Source organism: Lissotriton helveticus, chromosome 6 (assembly GCF_964261635.1).
Source record: "Lissotriton helveticus chromosome 6, aLisHel1.1, whole genome shotgun sequence".
NCBI lineage: Eukaryota > Metazoa > Chordata > Amphibia > Caudata > Salamandridae > Lissotriton > Lissotriton helveticus.
In genome coordinates this window covers 516,413,502-516,426,916 of record NC_136067.1, presented here as the reverse complement: position 1 = coordinate 516,426,916, position 13,415 = coordinate 516,413,502, and the positions used below count along the sequence as shown (strand labels likewise).

Sequence of the window (13,415 nt, the reverse complement as noted above, 5' to 3'; positions counted from 1 at the left end):
CCTTACAAGCTCATTGCAGCTTTCTCTACCATGTCTCTTTGAAATAGTGATTGTTTACAATTGCACTATTTCATGTGTATGCAAAATCTCATAGCAATAGCGTTTATATTTCTTTGGGAAAAAAATGATGTTGAATAAAAAAGGGTATTTGACAATTTCAGTTTCTTACTAGTAACAGGCGGGTTCCCAGGGAGCTTCTGAACTGAAGCACAAGCGAAGTTGATTGCTCCCTACAACAATGTTTGGATATGTTTGGATATGTGAGATTGGGTGTGCTTGTGAGATCTCGCTGTAATTACATCCATATTGCTTTGATTGAAAGGCAATTTGTCAGAAAGAGGAATATGGGGATGTAAGTTGCTCTCTTAATCATTGAAAGTAGGCTAGATGCTAGGGACACCAGCAGGTCAGAAGCATGTAGTTTTGTTTTTATAATTTAAAATAGGGGCTGAAAACCTCTAAAGGTAATGTAAATCTGTAAATGCTGGTGATAAAGTCGAGACTTCCTGAATGAGTCACTACACATGATAGAATCAGAGGGATGCTATATTTTGAATGTTTATAAAGTGGTCTAGTACATTTCCAACACTCTCACTGTTTGTTCCACATGTAATACTAAACATAATCCTGTTTGTCTATTTTATGGAAGTGAAGATATTTAGTTCACATCATGCACGAAAACAAGCATTTACAATTCCTTTTATTTTGACTTGTAAATAGTGTATGGAGGAACTATTTAACCATGCTTCACGAACATGTAAATCAATTATAACAGGGGCAGCAGCAGAACAAGCTGTTTTAAAACAAGTGGGTTGTAAAAATGTGAATGTACATGGGAGATTCTAGTGTGTTTGTATAAGTGTGTGTGCATGAGCGTGTGCTTGTATTAAGCTTGTGAATGCTATCACTGGTGAGCAGGAGTGGCAGGGTGAAGAGGGGGCAATGTGTGAACTGATGGGGCAGGAACTGAGATCTGGAAATACGATCTACAGTATGGTCCAATCTTGAAACTAATACAATCGCTTACATTTCACAAGTGAAGGAACACGACCCAATTCACAGTTATTGGAGTACTGTCGGCCCCACTGATACATTATAATTGTGAAAACATGGTACCCATGTCTGAGTTCCACTCTGACAGATGGAGCTGATTTCACTACATGATTAGAGACAGCAAAATGTTAGAATGGTAGCAGGAGGTCCCAGCTTTGGGGTCAGCTTGAGGGGTCAATGTAGGCAGTGTCAGACTGGAAGTCACAAAGCGGGAGCACTGCAAGGAGCGCGCTGCTCAGGGGGGCTCAACAAGATGCATCTTGCCAGCACTTCCGCGTCTCAGTGGACACTTAAGTCCAGAAACAGGGTACAAGCAAGGCATGATCAACCTAAAAATAACTGCTTTAGCCAAGCTGAGGGGTCTTGAAGTCAGCTTGTGACACTAACATCTCTTATTTTGGTTATTTTTAAAGGCATATCAAGGACGTCAGGGACAAGAGGGCCGGCGAGGCTACATTGGGACAAAGGTAACATAAATTTCACATTTCAGTTAAATGGACAATAAAGTACAACCCCTTTAAGCAATCTGGCTGGAATAACATCCTGTTCCTTTTGGTCTCATTAAGGGCGAGAAGGGGCTGTCCGGGCAGCCAGGACCTGAGGGGCCCAGGGGAAGGCAGGTGAGTGTGTGTTTATATAGGGCCAAACTCAGCAGGAGCACAAGACAGTATTGCTTATCAAACCAGTTAAAAGGGTACAGAGTTCACTGAATATAATTAGACAGAGAACCGGGTGATTCGGGTTCTATATTATGTGTACATCGCAGTGCTTTGACAAAAAAGAACCTGTTACAAATGTGAAAGCTTTGATGCATGGCATTATTCTGTAACATTCAGATAATCGACATCTTATGGGCATATAAATATAACATGTATAAAGGGTCACTACAAACTCAGTTATCTCCAATTATTAAGTCTTGTCTGCGCTCTTAAATACTTTTAAAGAATTGCTCGAATGAAAACTTTTTTGCAAAAACCTGACTGACAAAATTATTCTTAAGGTAAAACAAAAAGAGGAATGAAAACAAAGCAATTGGTCTTGCCTTTGGGACCTTATATGTATTTAGCTATGCAGCACATTAGCCTGGGTGCTGAAAAATCTACTGTATTCATTAACATGGAGGGAAAGTAAGCACCAAACTGCTTGACATACCAGGTATGGGAACACATGGAGAGAATAATATTGACTTTCAGCGGGAAATGGTATAATCCAAAGCTCTGTTTATATAAAATCAGGGCCTTCAGTGGTCATATCACTGAAACTACAAGATTTGAGAAAAATATTATTGTCTACGCGTGCTTGTGGAAGACCATTTCTATGGACAATCTAGAGCATGCTAAAGTGATTTTAGTTAATTAGAGGCAGTTGCCAGACTAAAAGGTCCCTAAGCAGAAAGCAATTCTGGTATTTTACTGACCTCTACTGGTTGTTTTCTATCAAGACAGTGAAAAGGAGGCAGTTGAACAGAAAAAAAGTCCCTAAGCGGAAGCAGACAAGGCCTAGGGCTGATCTCCAGAGCCCACAAAGTACATACACATATACATATAGACTAAATTATATGCAAGAGGTCTTGAATGCGCGACTTAATAAGCAGGTCTGAAGCAGGCTTGGCGGGCACTTTTAATTTTGCCATGTGCCGGAGGGAGCCAGGCATAATGGGGCATTTTCGGTGCCAACATGCTGATGAGTGCCAGGCGCTAAACAAAGTGAAATTGGAGTATGGGTAAAAGACTTGTACAGTTCAGATCTGGAGATTAAATTCCTCTCACTCTGAACTCATTTCACAATAGACTTCCAAGAACACTTTTTGTATTGTGAAGATATAGTGAGAAATCCTTATTTGCAGCTTTGTAAAGCGCAGCCTGCCCCCGTGGTTGCTTCAGTGCTCTGAGCTCTCAGACCGTCAGTCAGATGTGCAAAGCACCACAGCTGGTCCATGGATTCAAGTTGTCTCACTCAGTTGTTCAACAGTGATGTCGCCAAACTGAATTTTAGGGGGCTCACATTCAAACATTGGTCCACAGGAAAAATAAACTTGTGGGGCTGTCTTGAAAGGGTAGTCGTAAAGAATGTGGGTGTCAGTGTGTGGGTGTTTTCATCAGGGCCAGACTGGGAACCACAACCGGCCCTGGCAAAGTGCTTGACCAGCCCCCCACCCCCCTACCCCTCCCCACTCGGGGGGGGGGGGTTGGAGGTGCTGCCGAGCTCTTTGCCAGGGCCGGTTTTCGGCCGATTTTGGTACAGGGCCGATTTTGCAGCTGCAAAAACGGCCCTGTAACAAACACGGCCCCCAGGGGCCCGAAACCGGCCCCCATCCGTGTGGCACACCGGGGGGTTGCCCGGTGACCGCTATGGCCAGTCCAGCCCTGGTTTTCATGTTTGCTTACATTTTTTAAATCTGACATTAAAGGTTTGTGTGTATACATAAATATATAAAGACATGCCTACAAACTCAGATTAAAAATGCAAAGCAAAAAAACGCTGCTTTTCAGCGAAATATACAGTGTAAATCGTGCAGTGCCTGTTTTATCCTGTATCTCCTCCTGGCGAATTCAGCAGCTGTGGTGGTGGAGCCAATGGGTGTGACCAGGACAAGCAGAGCTGGGGCACAGGCCCATCTCCCCGTCCCAAAGACACCTGTGCCCAAGTGCCGCAGTAAAGTTGAACGCATTCTCACAAGTGCAAGTGAGAATGCTGGATAAAGATAGGATCTTGCCTATTGGTGGAAGTAAAGGAGTACTCACACGGAGCTTCTGACAACAGGAACACTATTTTGAATGGAAACATTTTCAGGATCCAGTTAACTTTGTGCCTTTTTTCACTCCTCTGCTGGATGTTCAAGTTGTTCCATCATTTCCACCTTGTACACATATGGTCTTTGATAGTGCTGCAGCAATGTTGAATTCATGAGCAAACTCCAAATTGAATGGTCTTTTCCTGTGTTTTTTACTGCCTGGTTCAAGTGCGGCACATATAATAAGCGCATTAGTGTCCTTCCTCCCTGCTGCCTTGTTTTGCATGCTTATTGTCTGTTAAGGTAGAAATGCCCTGGGCATGAGTTTTTCGTGTGAACGCAAAAAAGTAATTAACGTTTTCAATTAATATGCATTTTATTCTTCTTTCTACTAGAATCCATTCGAGTGCTTTCAGTGCTGGTTGTATACCGTAATTCAGAAAGCTTTTTTTATAAGTAATGTAGCTTATGCCTGGATTAATATATTGGAAGAGGATAATTTAGAAGTAAACACAATTGCTTTTAAAGTAAAACAATCTCTAGGCAAGGTGAAGCTCAACAATTATCCTCAATGTAGCATTATTCGAAATGGAATCCCTGTGAAGATGTACACCAATTCTTGTTCTCAATTTACGCTGGTCTGTCATGAATATTTTAATGATATAGCAGCTGGTATTGATGCAAATCTAGAGCCACCTGATATAAACTCTAGTGGTTGCAATAAAGATTCCTTTCCATTGGTAGGGATGAGTACTACTCGAATAACATTTAAAGGCAGATCCATAGTAGCAAAAATCGTTTTGAATCACACTCAAAGTTTTTAAACTAAACACAATGTTAGCGTTGTATTTTAACAAATGAATTTCTGATATTCAGAGAAAGGAGATTACAGTTAATGCAATAATGTAAACCCAAATACATTGATTTCGTTTTTCGAATTTCTTCATGTCTTCTGGCTAGGGAGCTCAAGGACAAAAAGGTGAAGCTGGAAACCCTGGCAGACCTGGCTTCATCGGCCCACCTGGAGCTGCAGTAAGTATGTTCTCCATTTATTTCACTGTGACATGCAGTATTGGATAGAAACAGCTCTATGAATACTAAGAGCAATAAAATAACAATTTCTTCTTCACCGAGTAATGAAATAATTCCCAAGCATGGATCCCAAACACTCAGAATGCTAAGGTGACATACTGCATAAAAAATGCAAAACCAAAAACAGCACTCTGGTAGTTCTGGGAGAGCTGTCCAAGCAAAAGGTGCCAACCCTTCAGGATCACCATAGTGTTTCCTGATAGAATGCATGATTCCTACAAAGGCTTCAGACCTTGTTATCATGTTAGTACTTTCAATGCTGACCCAAAAAAAGGCAAACAGCAAGTATTGCTGTTTTTGAACTAGAAAAATAAAAAAAACAACCAGGCCAACCTGACAATGCAACATAACTATAAATATCTGCGAAATTGGACCAACAGTAATGCTTTATTATGTCTTTTACAGGGTCACGTGGGTCTTCAAGGACGAACTGGAATAAAGGTATTAAGAAACAGACATTTTATCAGAAATCTGTTTTTCAGGGAAGAGTGTTTCTAAATGTCTTCTCATGGGCAGAAGTCGCATTTAATTGAAAACCTTTCGATATTGTTTCATAAAATTGTGGAAAGGAAAGCATTAGTATTTAATAAGGCTTAATCTAGGCAGTTTCTGAGGGGAATACACATTATGGGAAAGGGTTTAGATGCATGTGATCTTTACCTAGAAATTCATGAGCATAGAGATATTCACAAATATGTATATATTTAATTATAGGTTATAACTGTATATACAATTGAAATATTAATCTAAATTCTTAAGGTACCATCAGTTTCAGATAGATGTACAATATAGAAAATAATAGTTTTCAAATTAGTACCCAAAAACTCTTGCACATGCCTGTCTGAGGCTGACAGAGACCTAATGGACGCGGCGCTCTCCGTGGATGAGGTGGCTACAGCTATTCGTTCAGTGCGTTCTGGCAAGGCCATGGGTCCCAATGGTCTGCCCATTGAACTCTACAAATTGTGTCCTGACAAAATGGCTCCGTATCTTTGTGATATGTTTCTAGAGTCGCGAGACATCGGCACCCTTCCCTGTGACCAGCGTCTTGCCACTATCGTCGTGATTCATAAGGAGGGTAAGCCACGAGATCGCTGTTCGTCTTATAGACCCATCTCGCTTCTAAATGCCGAACCGAAAATTCTTGCCAAATTATTGGCTAACCGCCTGACGAATGTTATCAGTGACTTGATCCACCCGGATCAGTCCGGTTTTATCCCACACCGTAACACTGCGCTCAACCTGCGGCGCTTGCATGGTGTTCTCGCGAGGGCGGCGTCTTTTCGTGAGCCGGTCATCTTGGCTTCCTTGGACGCTACGATGGCCTTGGATACGCTAGAGTGGCCTTATCTCTGGGTCGCTCTTGCGAAATTTGGTTTCGGCCCCGGGTTTATCGGTTGGGTGAAACTTTTGTATGAGGAGCAGCTGGCGCAGGTGGTCGTGAATGGCCGAGTATCTGAGTCTTTTGTCCTCGGGAGGGGCACACGGCAGGGCTGCCCATTGTCACCACTGCTTTTCGCTCTTGCCCTTGAACCGCTGGCTGTCTGGTTGCGGTGGGAGCCTTCGATTAAGGGTATTCAGTTGTCCCCGGACTTTGAGGACCGCGTCTCGCTCTACGCGGATAATATCTTTTTGTACCTTACGTCCCCTCAAAAATCTCTGAATGTTTTGTTTGATGTGCTTACTTCGTTTGAGAAGAACTCGGGCCTTGTTGTCAACTGGGCCAAATCCTGTGTATATGTGCTCTCGGGTGGTCTCTCTCCTTTGCCTCGCAGGTGCCCTATCCAGGTCTCATCGATGGGATTTAGGTACTTGGGGATATTTATATCCCTGGATCCCGTGGCTCGCTATGAGCGTAATCTGCTCCCTCCTCTTCAGAGATTGAAACTTGATGTCGTGCGCTGGCGCGGGTTTCCTCTATCACCGCTCGGGCGCGCAGCCCTTTTCAAAATGATGTCCTTGCCGCGGTTTTTGTACGCGCTTCAGAATACGTTTGATACTGTTCCGGCGAGCTATTTTCGAGAGGTGGAGAGTCTGCAGAGACGATTAATCTGGGATGGACGTTCACGTATCGCCCTCGCTAAACTCACACTTCCCTGGTACGACGGAGGTATTGCGCTTCCTAATATCAGGCATTATGTTTGGGCCTCGCAGCTGAGTGCGATCAATCATGCAACGTACGCTCCAGCTCCTAACCCGGCATTCAAGATGGATAAATATCTGTTACCGGGCGGGGACTACAATAGGGCGCTCTACTCCGAGGTGGCGGGAAAGGGTCTATCTGGACCCACCAGGATTGCGGTAGGAGTGTGGCATGATGCGAATGCGGCTATGGGATGGAGAGATCGATTGACTCGAGCTATGTTATGTTATGTTATAAATTTTATAAAGCGCTCAGCTGCCACAGCAAAGTGGCGTCCCGGCGCTATAATGGGCAATAACACAACCAGATGGAAAAACCAGATAGAACAGGGAATAGAATTAAAGAAGTGGAAACAAAAAGGTCTTGATAGCTCTTCTAAAAGACAGCAGATCCGGTAGGGCACGAATGTCAACGGGTAAAGTGTTCCAGAGACTCGCTGCCAGGACACCAAAGGAGCGGCCACCAACTCTGGTTTTCCTGAAGCGAGGGACACATGCCAGAAATTGACCCGTCGATCGTAGAACTCTGGAAGGAATATAATAGGAGATTGCCTGTGCAAGGATAGGGGGAGATGAAGCCTTTAAGATCTTAAAAACCAGGCACAGGGCCTTGAACTTAATCCTCTGTCCGACGGGCAGCCAGTGAAGGTCATGGATGGTACGTCTGGCAGAACAGAATTTAGGCAGGCCTACCAACATTCTGGCTGATTCAGAAAAGGGGGTGGTGATGAACAGAGTGTCTGAATTAAGCAGACCACTCTTACCCAGTCCAAAGATCAGGGCTTGATCCATCACCGTTTTTTAGTTCACTGCACCATCCCAGCTCAGAACCTGGCTACATGCAAATTAGTCTGTTCCTGTACCAGTGCATGATGGGAACAGGGCAAACCAAACTACCAAGCCAATTCTTATACTGGGAAGGAAACAAGCTTCCGGGGACCGGTTTCTGGCATTTCAGCCGTCGTCGGCCCGGCTTGCTTGAATCCTGATGGTGCAATGAGCAAGGGACTCACATCTGAGTATACCCTTCCACGCTTATGGTGGACAAAATGATTCAGAAAAGGGGGTGGTGATGAACAGAGTGTCTGAATTAAGCAGACCACTCTTACCCAGTCCAAAGATCAGGGCTTGATCCATCACCGTTTTTTAGCTCACTGCACCATCCCAGCTCAGAACCTGGCTACATGCAAATTAGTCTGTTCCTGTCCCAGTGCATGATGGGAACAGGGCAAACCAAACTACCAAGCCAATTCTTATACTGGGAAGGAAACAAGCTTCCGGGGACCGGTTTCTGGCATTTCAGCCGTCGTCGGCCCGGCTTGCTTGAATCCTGATGGTGCAATGCGCAAGTGACTCACATCTGAGTTTACCCTTCCACGCTTATGGTGGACAAAATGATTCAGAAAAGGGGGTGGTGATTAACAGAGTGTCTGAATTAAGCAGACCACTCTTACCCAGTCCAAAGATCAGGGCTTGATCCATCACCGTTTTTTAGCTCACTGCACCATCCCAGCTCAGAACCTGGCTACATGCAAATTAGTCTGTTCCTGTCCCAGTGCATGATGGGAACAGGGCAAACCAAACTACCAAGCCAATTCTTATACTGGGAAGGAAACAAGCTTCCGGGGACCGGTTTCTGGCATTACAGCCGTCGTCGGCCCGGCTTGCTTGAATCCTGATGGTGCAATGAGCAAGGGACTCACATCTGAGTATACCCTTCCACGCTTATGGTGGACAAAATGATTCAGAAAAGGGGGTGGTGATGAACAGAGTGTCTCAGACATGAGTCCCTTGCTCATTGCACCATCAGGATTCAAGCAAGCCGGGCCGAAGACGGCTGTAATGCCAGAAACCGGTCCCCGGAAGCTTGTTTCCTTTCCAGTGAAGAATTGGCTTGGTAGTTTGGTCTGCACTGTTCCCATGATGCACTGGGCCAGGGACTGACTAATTTGCATATAGCCAGGTTCTGAACTGGGATGGTGCAGTGAGCTAAAAAACGGTGATGGATCAAGCCCTGATCTGTTGACTGGGTAGGAGTGTTCTGATTAACTCAGATACTCTGTCCATCACCACCCCCTTTTTGTAAATTACCAACATTCTGGCAGCCGCGTTTTGCATGCGCTGGAGGCGTGTAAGTACAGCTTGGTTAACGCCTAAGAGAAGCGAGCTGGCGTAATCCAATCGAGAGAGCACTGTGGTTTGGACAATGAGTTGCCTTGTAGGAGCATCAAAAAATTTAAAAATGGGTCTTAGGCTCTGAAGGACCCCAAAACAGGTGCCGGCAACTTTTTTAGTGTGAGGGATAAAGGTCAAGTTGGAATCGAGCCAGACCCCAAGGTTCTTAGCTTCTGTCACAGGAATGGGGGCTTGACCTAGCTCCGGTGGCCACCAGCGGTCTCCCCAGAGATGAACCTGTTTACCCAGAACTAAGACCTCAGTCTTCGCTGCATTGAGTTGGAGGCAATTCTCCGTCATCCAACTAGCCACCTCCTTGAGGGCCATCTGGAATTTGGGGGCCTCAACCGCAGGGTCCCCATTTAGTGCAACCGCTAGCTGGGTGTCGTCGGCGTACAACACCATAGTTAGACCCCATCTCTTAGTGACAGTAGCTAGCGGCTGCACGTACAGGTTAAAAAGGGTCGGACTGAGTGCCGAACCTTGCGGGACCCCTTGGGAAATGTTGCGTGGGGCAGATTCAAATGGAGGGGTGGATACTTTGAAGGTGCGTCCTGATAGGAAGGAGCGAAACCATTCAAATGCTATATTCTCCACACCAGCCTCTCGCAACCGTTGAAGAAGGATGGGGTGGGAGACAGTATCGAAAGCGGCACTGAGATCCAAAAGGATCAGTGCCGCCGTCTGTCCTGAGTCCATCATTCTCCGCAGGTGCTCCACCATCGCCAGCAAGGCTGTCTCCGTGCTGTGACCTGCACGGAAACCATTCTGAGATGGATCTAGAATGCCTGAGCTTTGGAGATGGCAAGACAGGATTTTATTGGCATGTGCCTCCGCAAGTTTGGATACCCATGGGAGGAGAGAGATGGGTCGATAATGTTCAGGTTTCGATGGATCCAAGGTGGGCTTCTTTAAAATTGGGATGACCGTAGCCTGTTTCCATTTACTGGGAACAGTCCCGGACTCAAAGGATAACCCAATAAGATCATGCACCAAGGAAAAGCAGACCTCAGCGGATTCTCTAAATTGTGCAGGTCTTAGTGGATCGGCAGGCGAGCCCGATTTGACCTTTATAGCAAGAGATTTAAACTCTTCCTGGGATGGCTTAGATAATAATGAAAGAGACCTAAAGGTCGAGGGAATGCATCCTAAGTTGTTAATAGGCACAGTTTGCGGGGGAAATGTACGGTAAATCGCCTCAACTTTCTCCACAAAGAAAGCCGCTAACTCTTCACAATGAGTCAGGGAGCGTTTTTCCATTACCGCAGTTTTCTTGCTGGTAAGATCTTTGCAGACCTTAAAAATGAGTTTTATGGGGTTGGGACTGTTCTTAAACTCCGCGGAGTAAAAAGTGTCTCGGGCTTTACAAATGGCTCGATGGTATATTTTAATACTGGCCAAGTAGGTCTGCTTAAGATCGGTCTCGTAAGTCTTACGCCAGGCTCTTTCAGCCCTTTTACATGCTGTCTTAAGAAGCCTGAGGGAATCATCATACCACGGGCTAGAGGGGCCAGATCGAATTTTACTCCATCCTGCAGGGATTAAGGTGTCCAGGGCTTGGGTCAGCCACTCACAGAAATGGTCATATCACAGCGAAACGTCCTTAGAAGGGTTTGGTGGGTGTAATGATAGAAGCTGATGGAAGTCGACCAGTCTCAATTTCCTCCAGGGGCGTTTAAAAATCCCCCTACCCCGTTATATGCGTCTGAAAGGTTGGGATGTCTCTGGAAAACGAAAGGGTTTGAAAAATGGGATATGATTGGTATCAGCAGAGTGGGCGATCTTTGGGTCAAGGGCAAAATCAAGACCTTCGCCGCATTAAAGACGGAATATGAATTGAGTGACAGGGAGTTCTTCCGGTATGCACAGGTTCACCATGCTTTAAACTCGGTTCTCCCCGCGGGTGCCGACATCCCCGAGTCCTCCCCTCTTGAAGATCGGGTCCTTGACGGCCACGTGCCCGACAGTACCATTTCTTTGATATACAAGAAGTTGGTCAATAACCGGGTGGATCTGCTGGCGTGTCTCAGGGAGGCTTGGACCTGTGATGGTTTGGAGCTGGATGACGAGGATTGGCAATCTGCATTATCCTCGCCTAAGGAAGTGGCGATTCCCGCCCGTCTCCGACTCGTTGAGCTCAAAATCTTGCATCGTGTATTTGTTACTGGTCCGCGATTGATTCGTATGGGTTATTCCTCTGATGGTTTATGTAAGCGCGGTTGTGGAATGGTCTGAACTTTCCTTCATATAATTTGGGAGTGCCCGGAGGTGGCGACGTTCTGGAGTCCTGTGCATGCCATGATGGGAAGGGTCACTGGAGTGGTGTTGTCGCCCGAAGCCAGACGCTGTTTGTTGAATGTGTGGGAGCCGAATGATTATAACGTGGCACAGACGCAGTGGGCGACCCTTGGGAATATGACCGCTAAGAGAAACATTGCGCAGTTGTGGGGCTCCCGGCAGCCGCCCACAGTATCGGTATGGAAGGAGAATATGGATTGGTGTATGTTCAGAGAGAAGACTGTGTATGTGGCACGGGGCAGACCTAGGAAATGGAACAAAATCTGGACCCAATGGAAGGCATATTGTGGAAATATGTGTACGCCTCCGTTCGTGGCGAGCCCCGATGTCCCCCTGTACCCCTGATCCGGCATTCCATGTATTACGTTCTTTATGTTATCTTTGACTTGTTTCCCCGCTGGCCCCCTCCCCACTCATTGTACTACTGACTTACTGTGTAACACCGTGCTCGGGTGTCCTCCTCCATGAACACATGTCCATGCAGACTGTTTTTGCCTTGTATTTTGTTTTCTTTCTTTTAATAAAAAATTTATTTAAAAAAAAAAACTCTTGCACACATCACCAATTATTTTGACCACTTAATTGAAGAGTTGAAATGTTTGGTAACACATACAAAGACAACTCACCGTTATTCATTTTTTTTTTAGATTTGTTGTAAGAGCTATGTGTATCTATGCATTTTTTGTTACTTTCTCTTGAGACCGAAATGACATTGAACAACCTATTGTTTCCATCTAGCAACTGTCCATGTAGATGTAGCTTTGATTTTATTTTCAGCCATGTCTATTTATCGAATTATGTTAATCTGTATTTCCCACTAATGAACATTGTAAATATTGTGATTGTGATCATACATATACACATTTGGCTACACAGAACTAGGTAAATAGATTTTGTTATTCTATATAATTGATAAGAAGTTTATTCCTACCTCGCCAAACGTAGATCAAATCAATATATTTTATAAGAACTTAAATGAGTACACTCTATGGGAATTGTCAAAAATGGAATGCTAACCTCAGGCAATGCATACAAATGAAAACATGTGGCTTAAACTAAACTAGGACATGTGCTGTCTAAATATGAGTGAGAAATGCACAAAATGTTGTCCAAAATCTGGCTGTCCTCTAATCCTCTCTATACAATTTGGAGAGTCGCTGACATTTTGTATCTCATGTTTGCTGGGGATTCTCTGATATTTTCCCCTTTCTATACAAATCTGTTATACAACCCTGAGTGATTGCCAGTAGATAAGACATTTAATTCAAATCAAACACATAGTAACATAAGTTACAAACCACAGAGTATTGTAAGACTTACATGAGGTATCTATCATACATGTTGAATTGAAATGTATTAATATTCAAAGAGGCAGGAATTAATACCTTCTCACACTTAGGTTCGTATACTACTGGTAATAATGTTACGTGTAGTAATATTTCATTACTATTGCTCCATGGCGGCAGCAAGCACATCGCAGGCCTAGTGAAATGGGAGAACCAACTCTGCCATGGAAGGGATGGGTAAAATTGTTTGAATCCTGTTTAATTACGATAGAGTGAGAAAGATTGAGTACATGAAACAAAAAATACTTTTTCAAAATGTAAGTATTCATGATCGAAAGATTTATGAAAAATTATCTGAACCTAGTGAATTCCCAGAAGAAATGGAAGAAAGTAATATGGGTGTATATAATGACTTTCTAAAGCATGAAACACAATTTGGGGATAAGTGATTATGGTTCTAGAAAGGCATAGATTTCTTTGCAGAATACAAGGAAAAAATGAAAGTGTAACAAATTACATTGCTCCTCTTCAAGGCTAAAGCCAATTGTGTCAGTGTGGTTCTCTAAATGATTCTCTAATCAGAGACCAATTATCAAGATGTACAAATATATTGAGAACATTCAGGAGAAACTATT

The 13,415-nt window shown here is 44.3% G+C and overlaps 1 protein-coding gene across 1 annotated transcript in view; it reads left to right on the top strand.

The window, feature by feature from the left end:
• COL21A1 (collagen type XXI alpha 1 chain) overlaps positions 1-13,415 on the top strand; it is a 388,231-nt gene that overhangs the window by 279,484 nt on the left and 95,332 nt on the right. The window contains exons 17-20 of the mRNA XM_078646805.1: positions 1,467-1,520; positions 1,620-1,673; positions 4,748-4,819; positions 5,285-5,320. Coding sequence (XP_078502931.1) covers positions 1,467-1,520; positions 1,620-1,673; positions 4,748-4,819; positions 5,285-5,320 — 216 coding nt within the window. The remainder of the gene's footprint in view (positions 1-1,466; positions 1,521-1,619; positions 1,674-4,747; positions 4,820-5,284; positions 5,321-13,415) is intronic.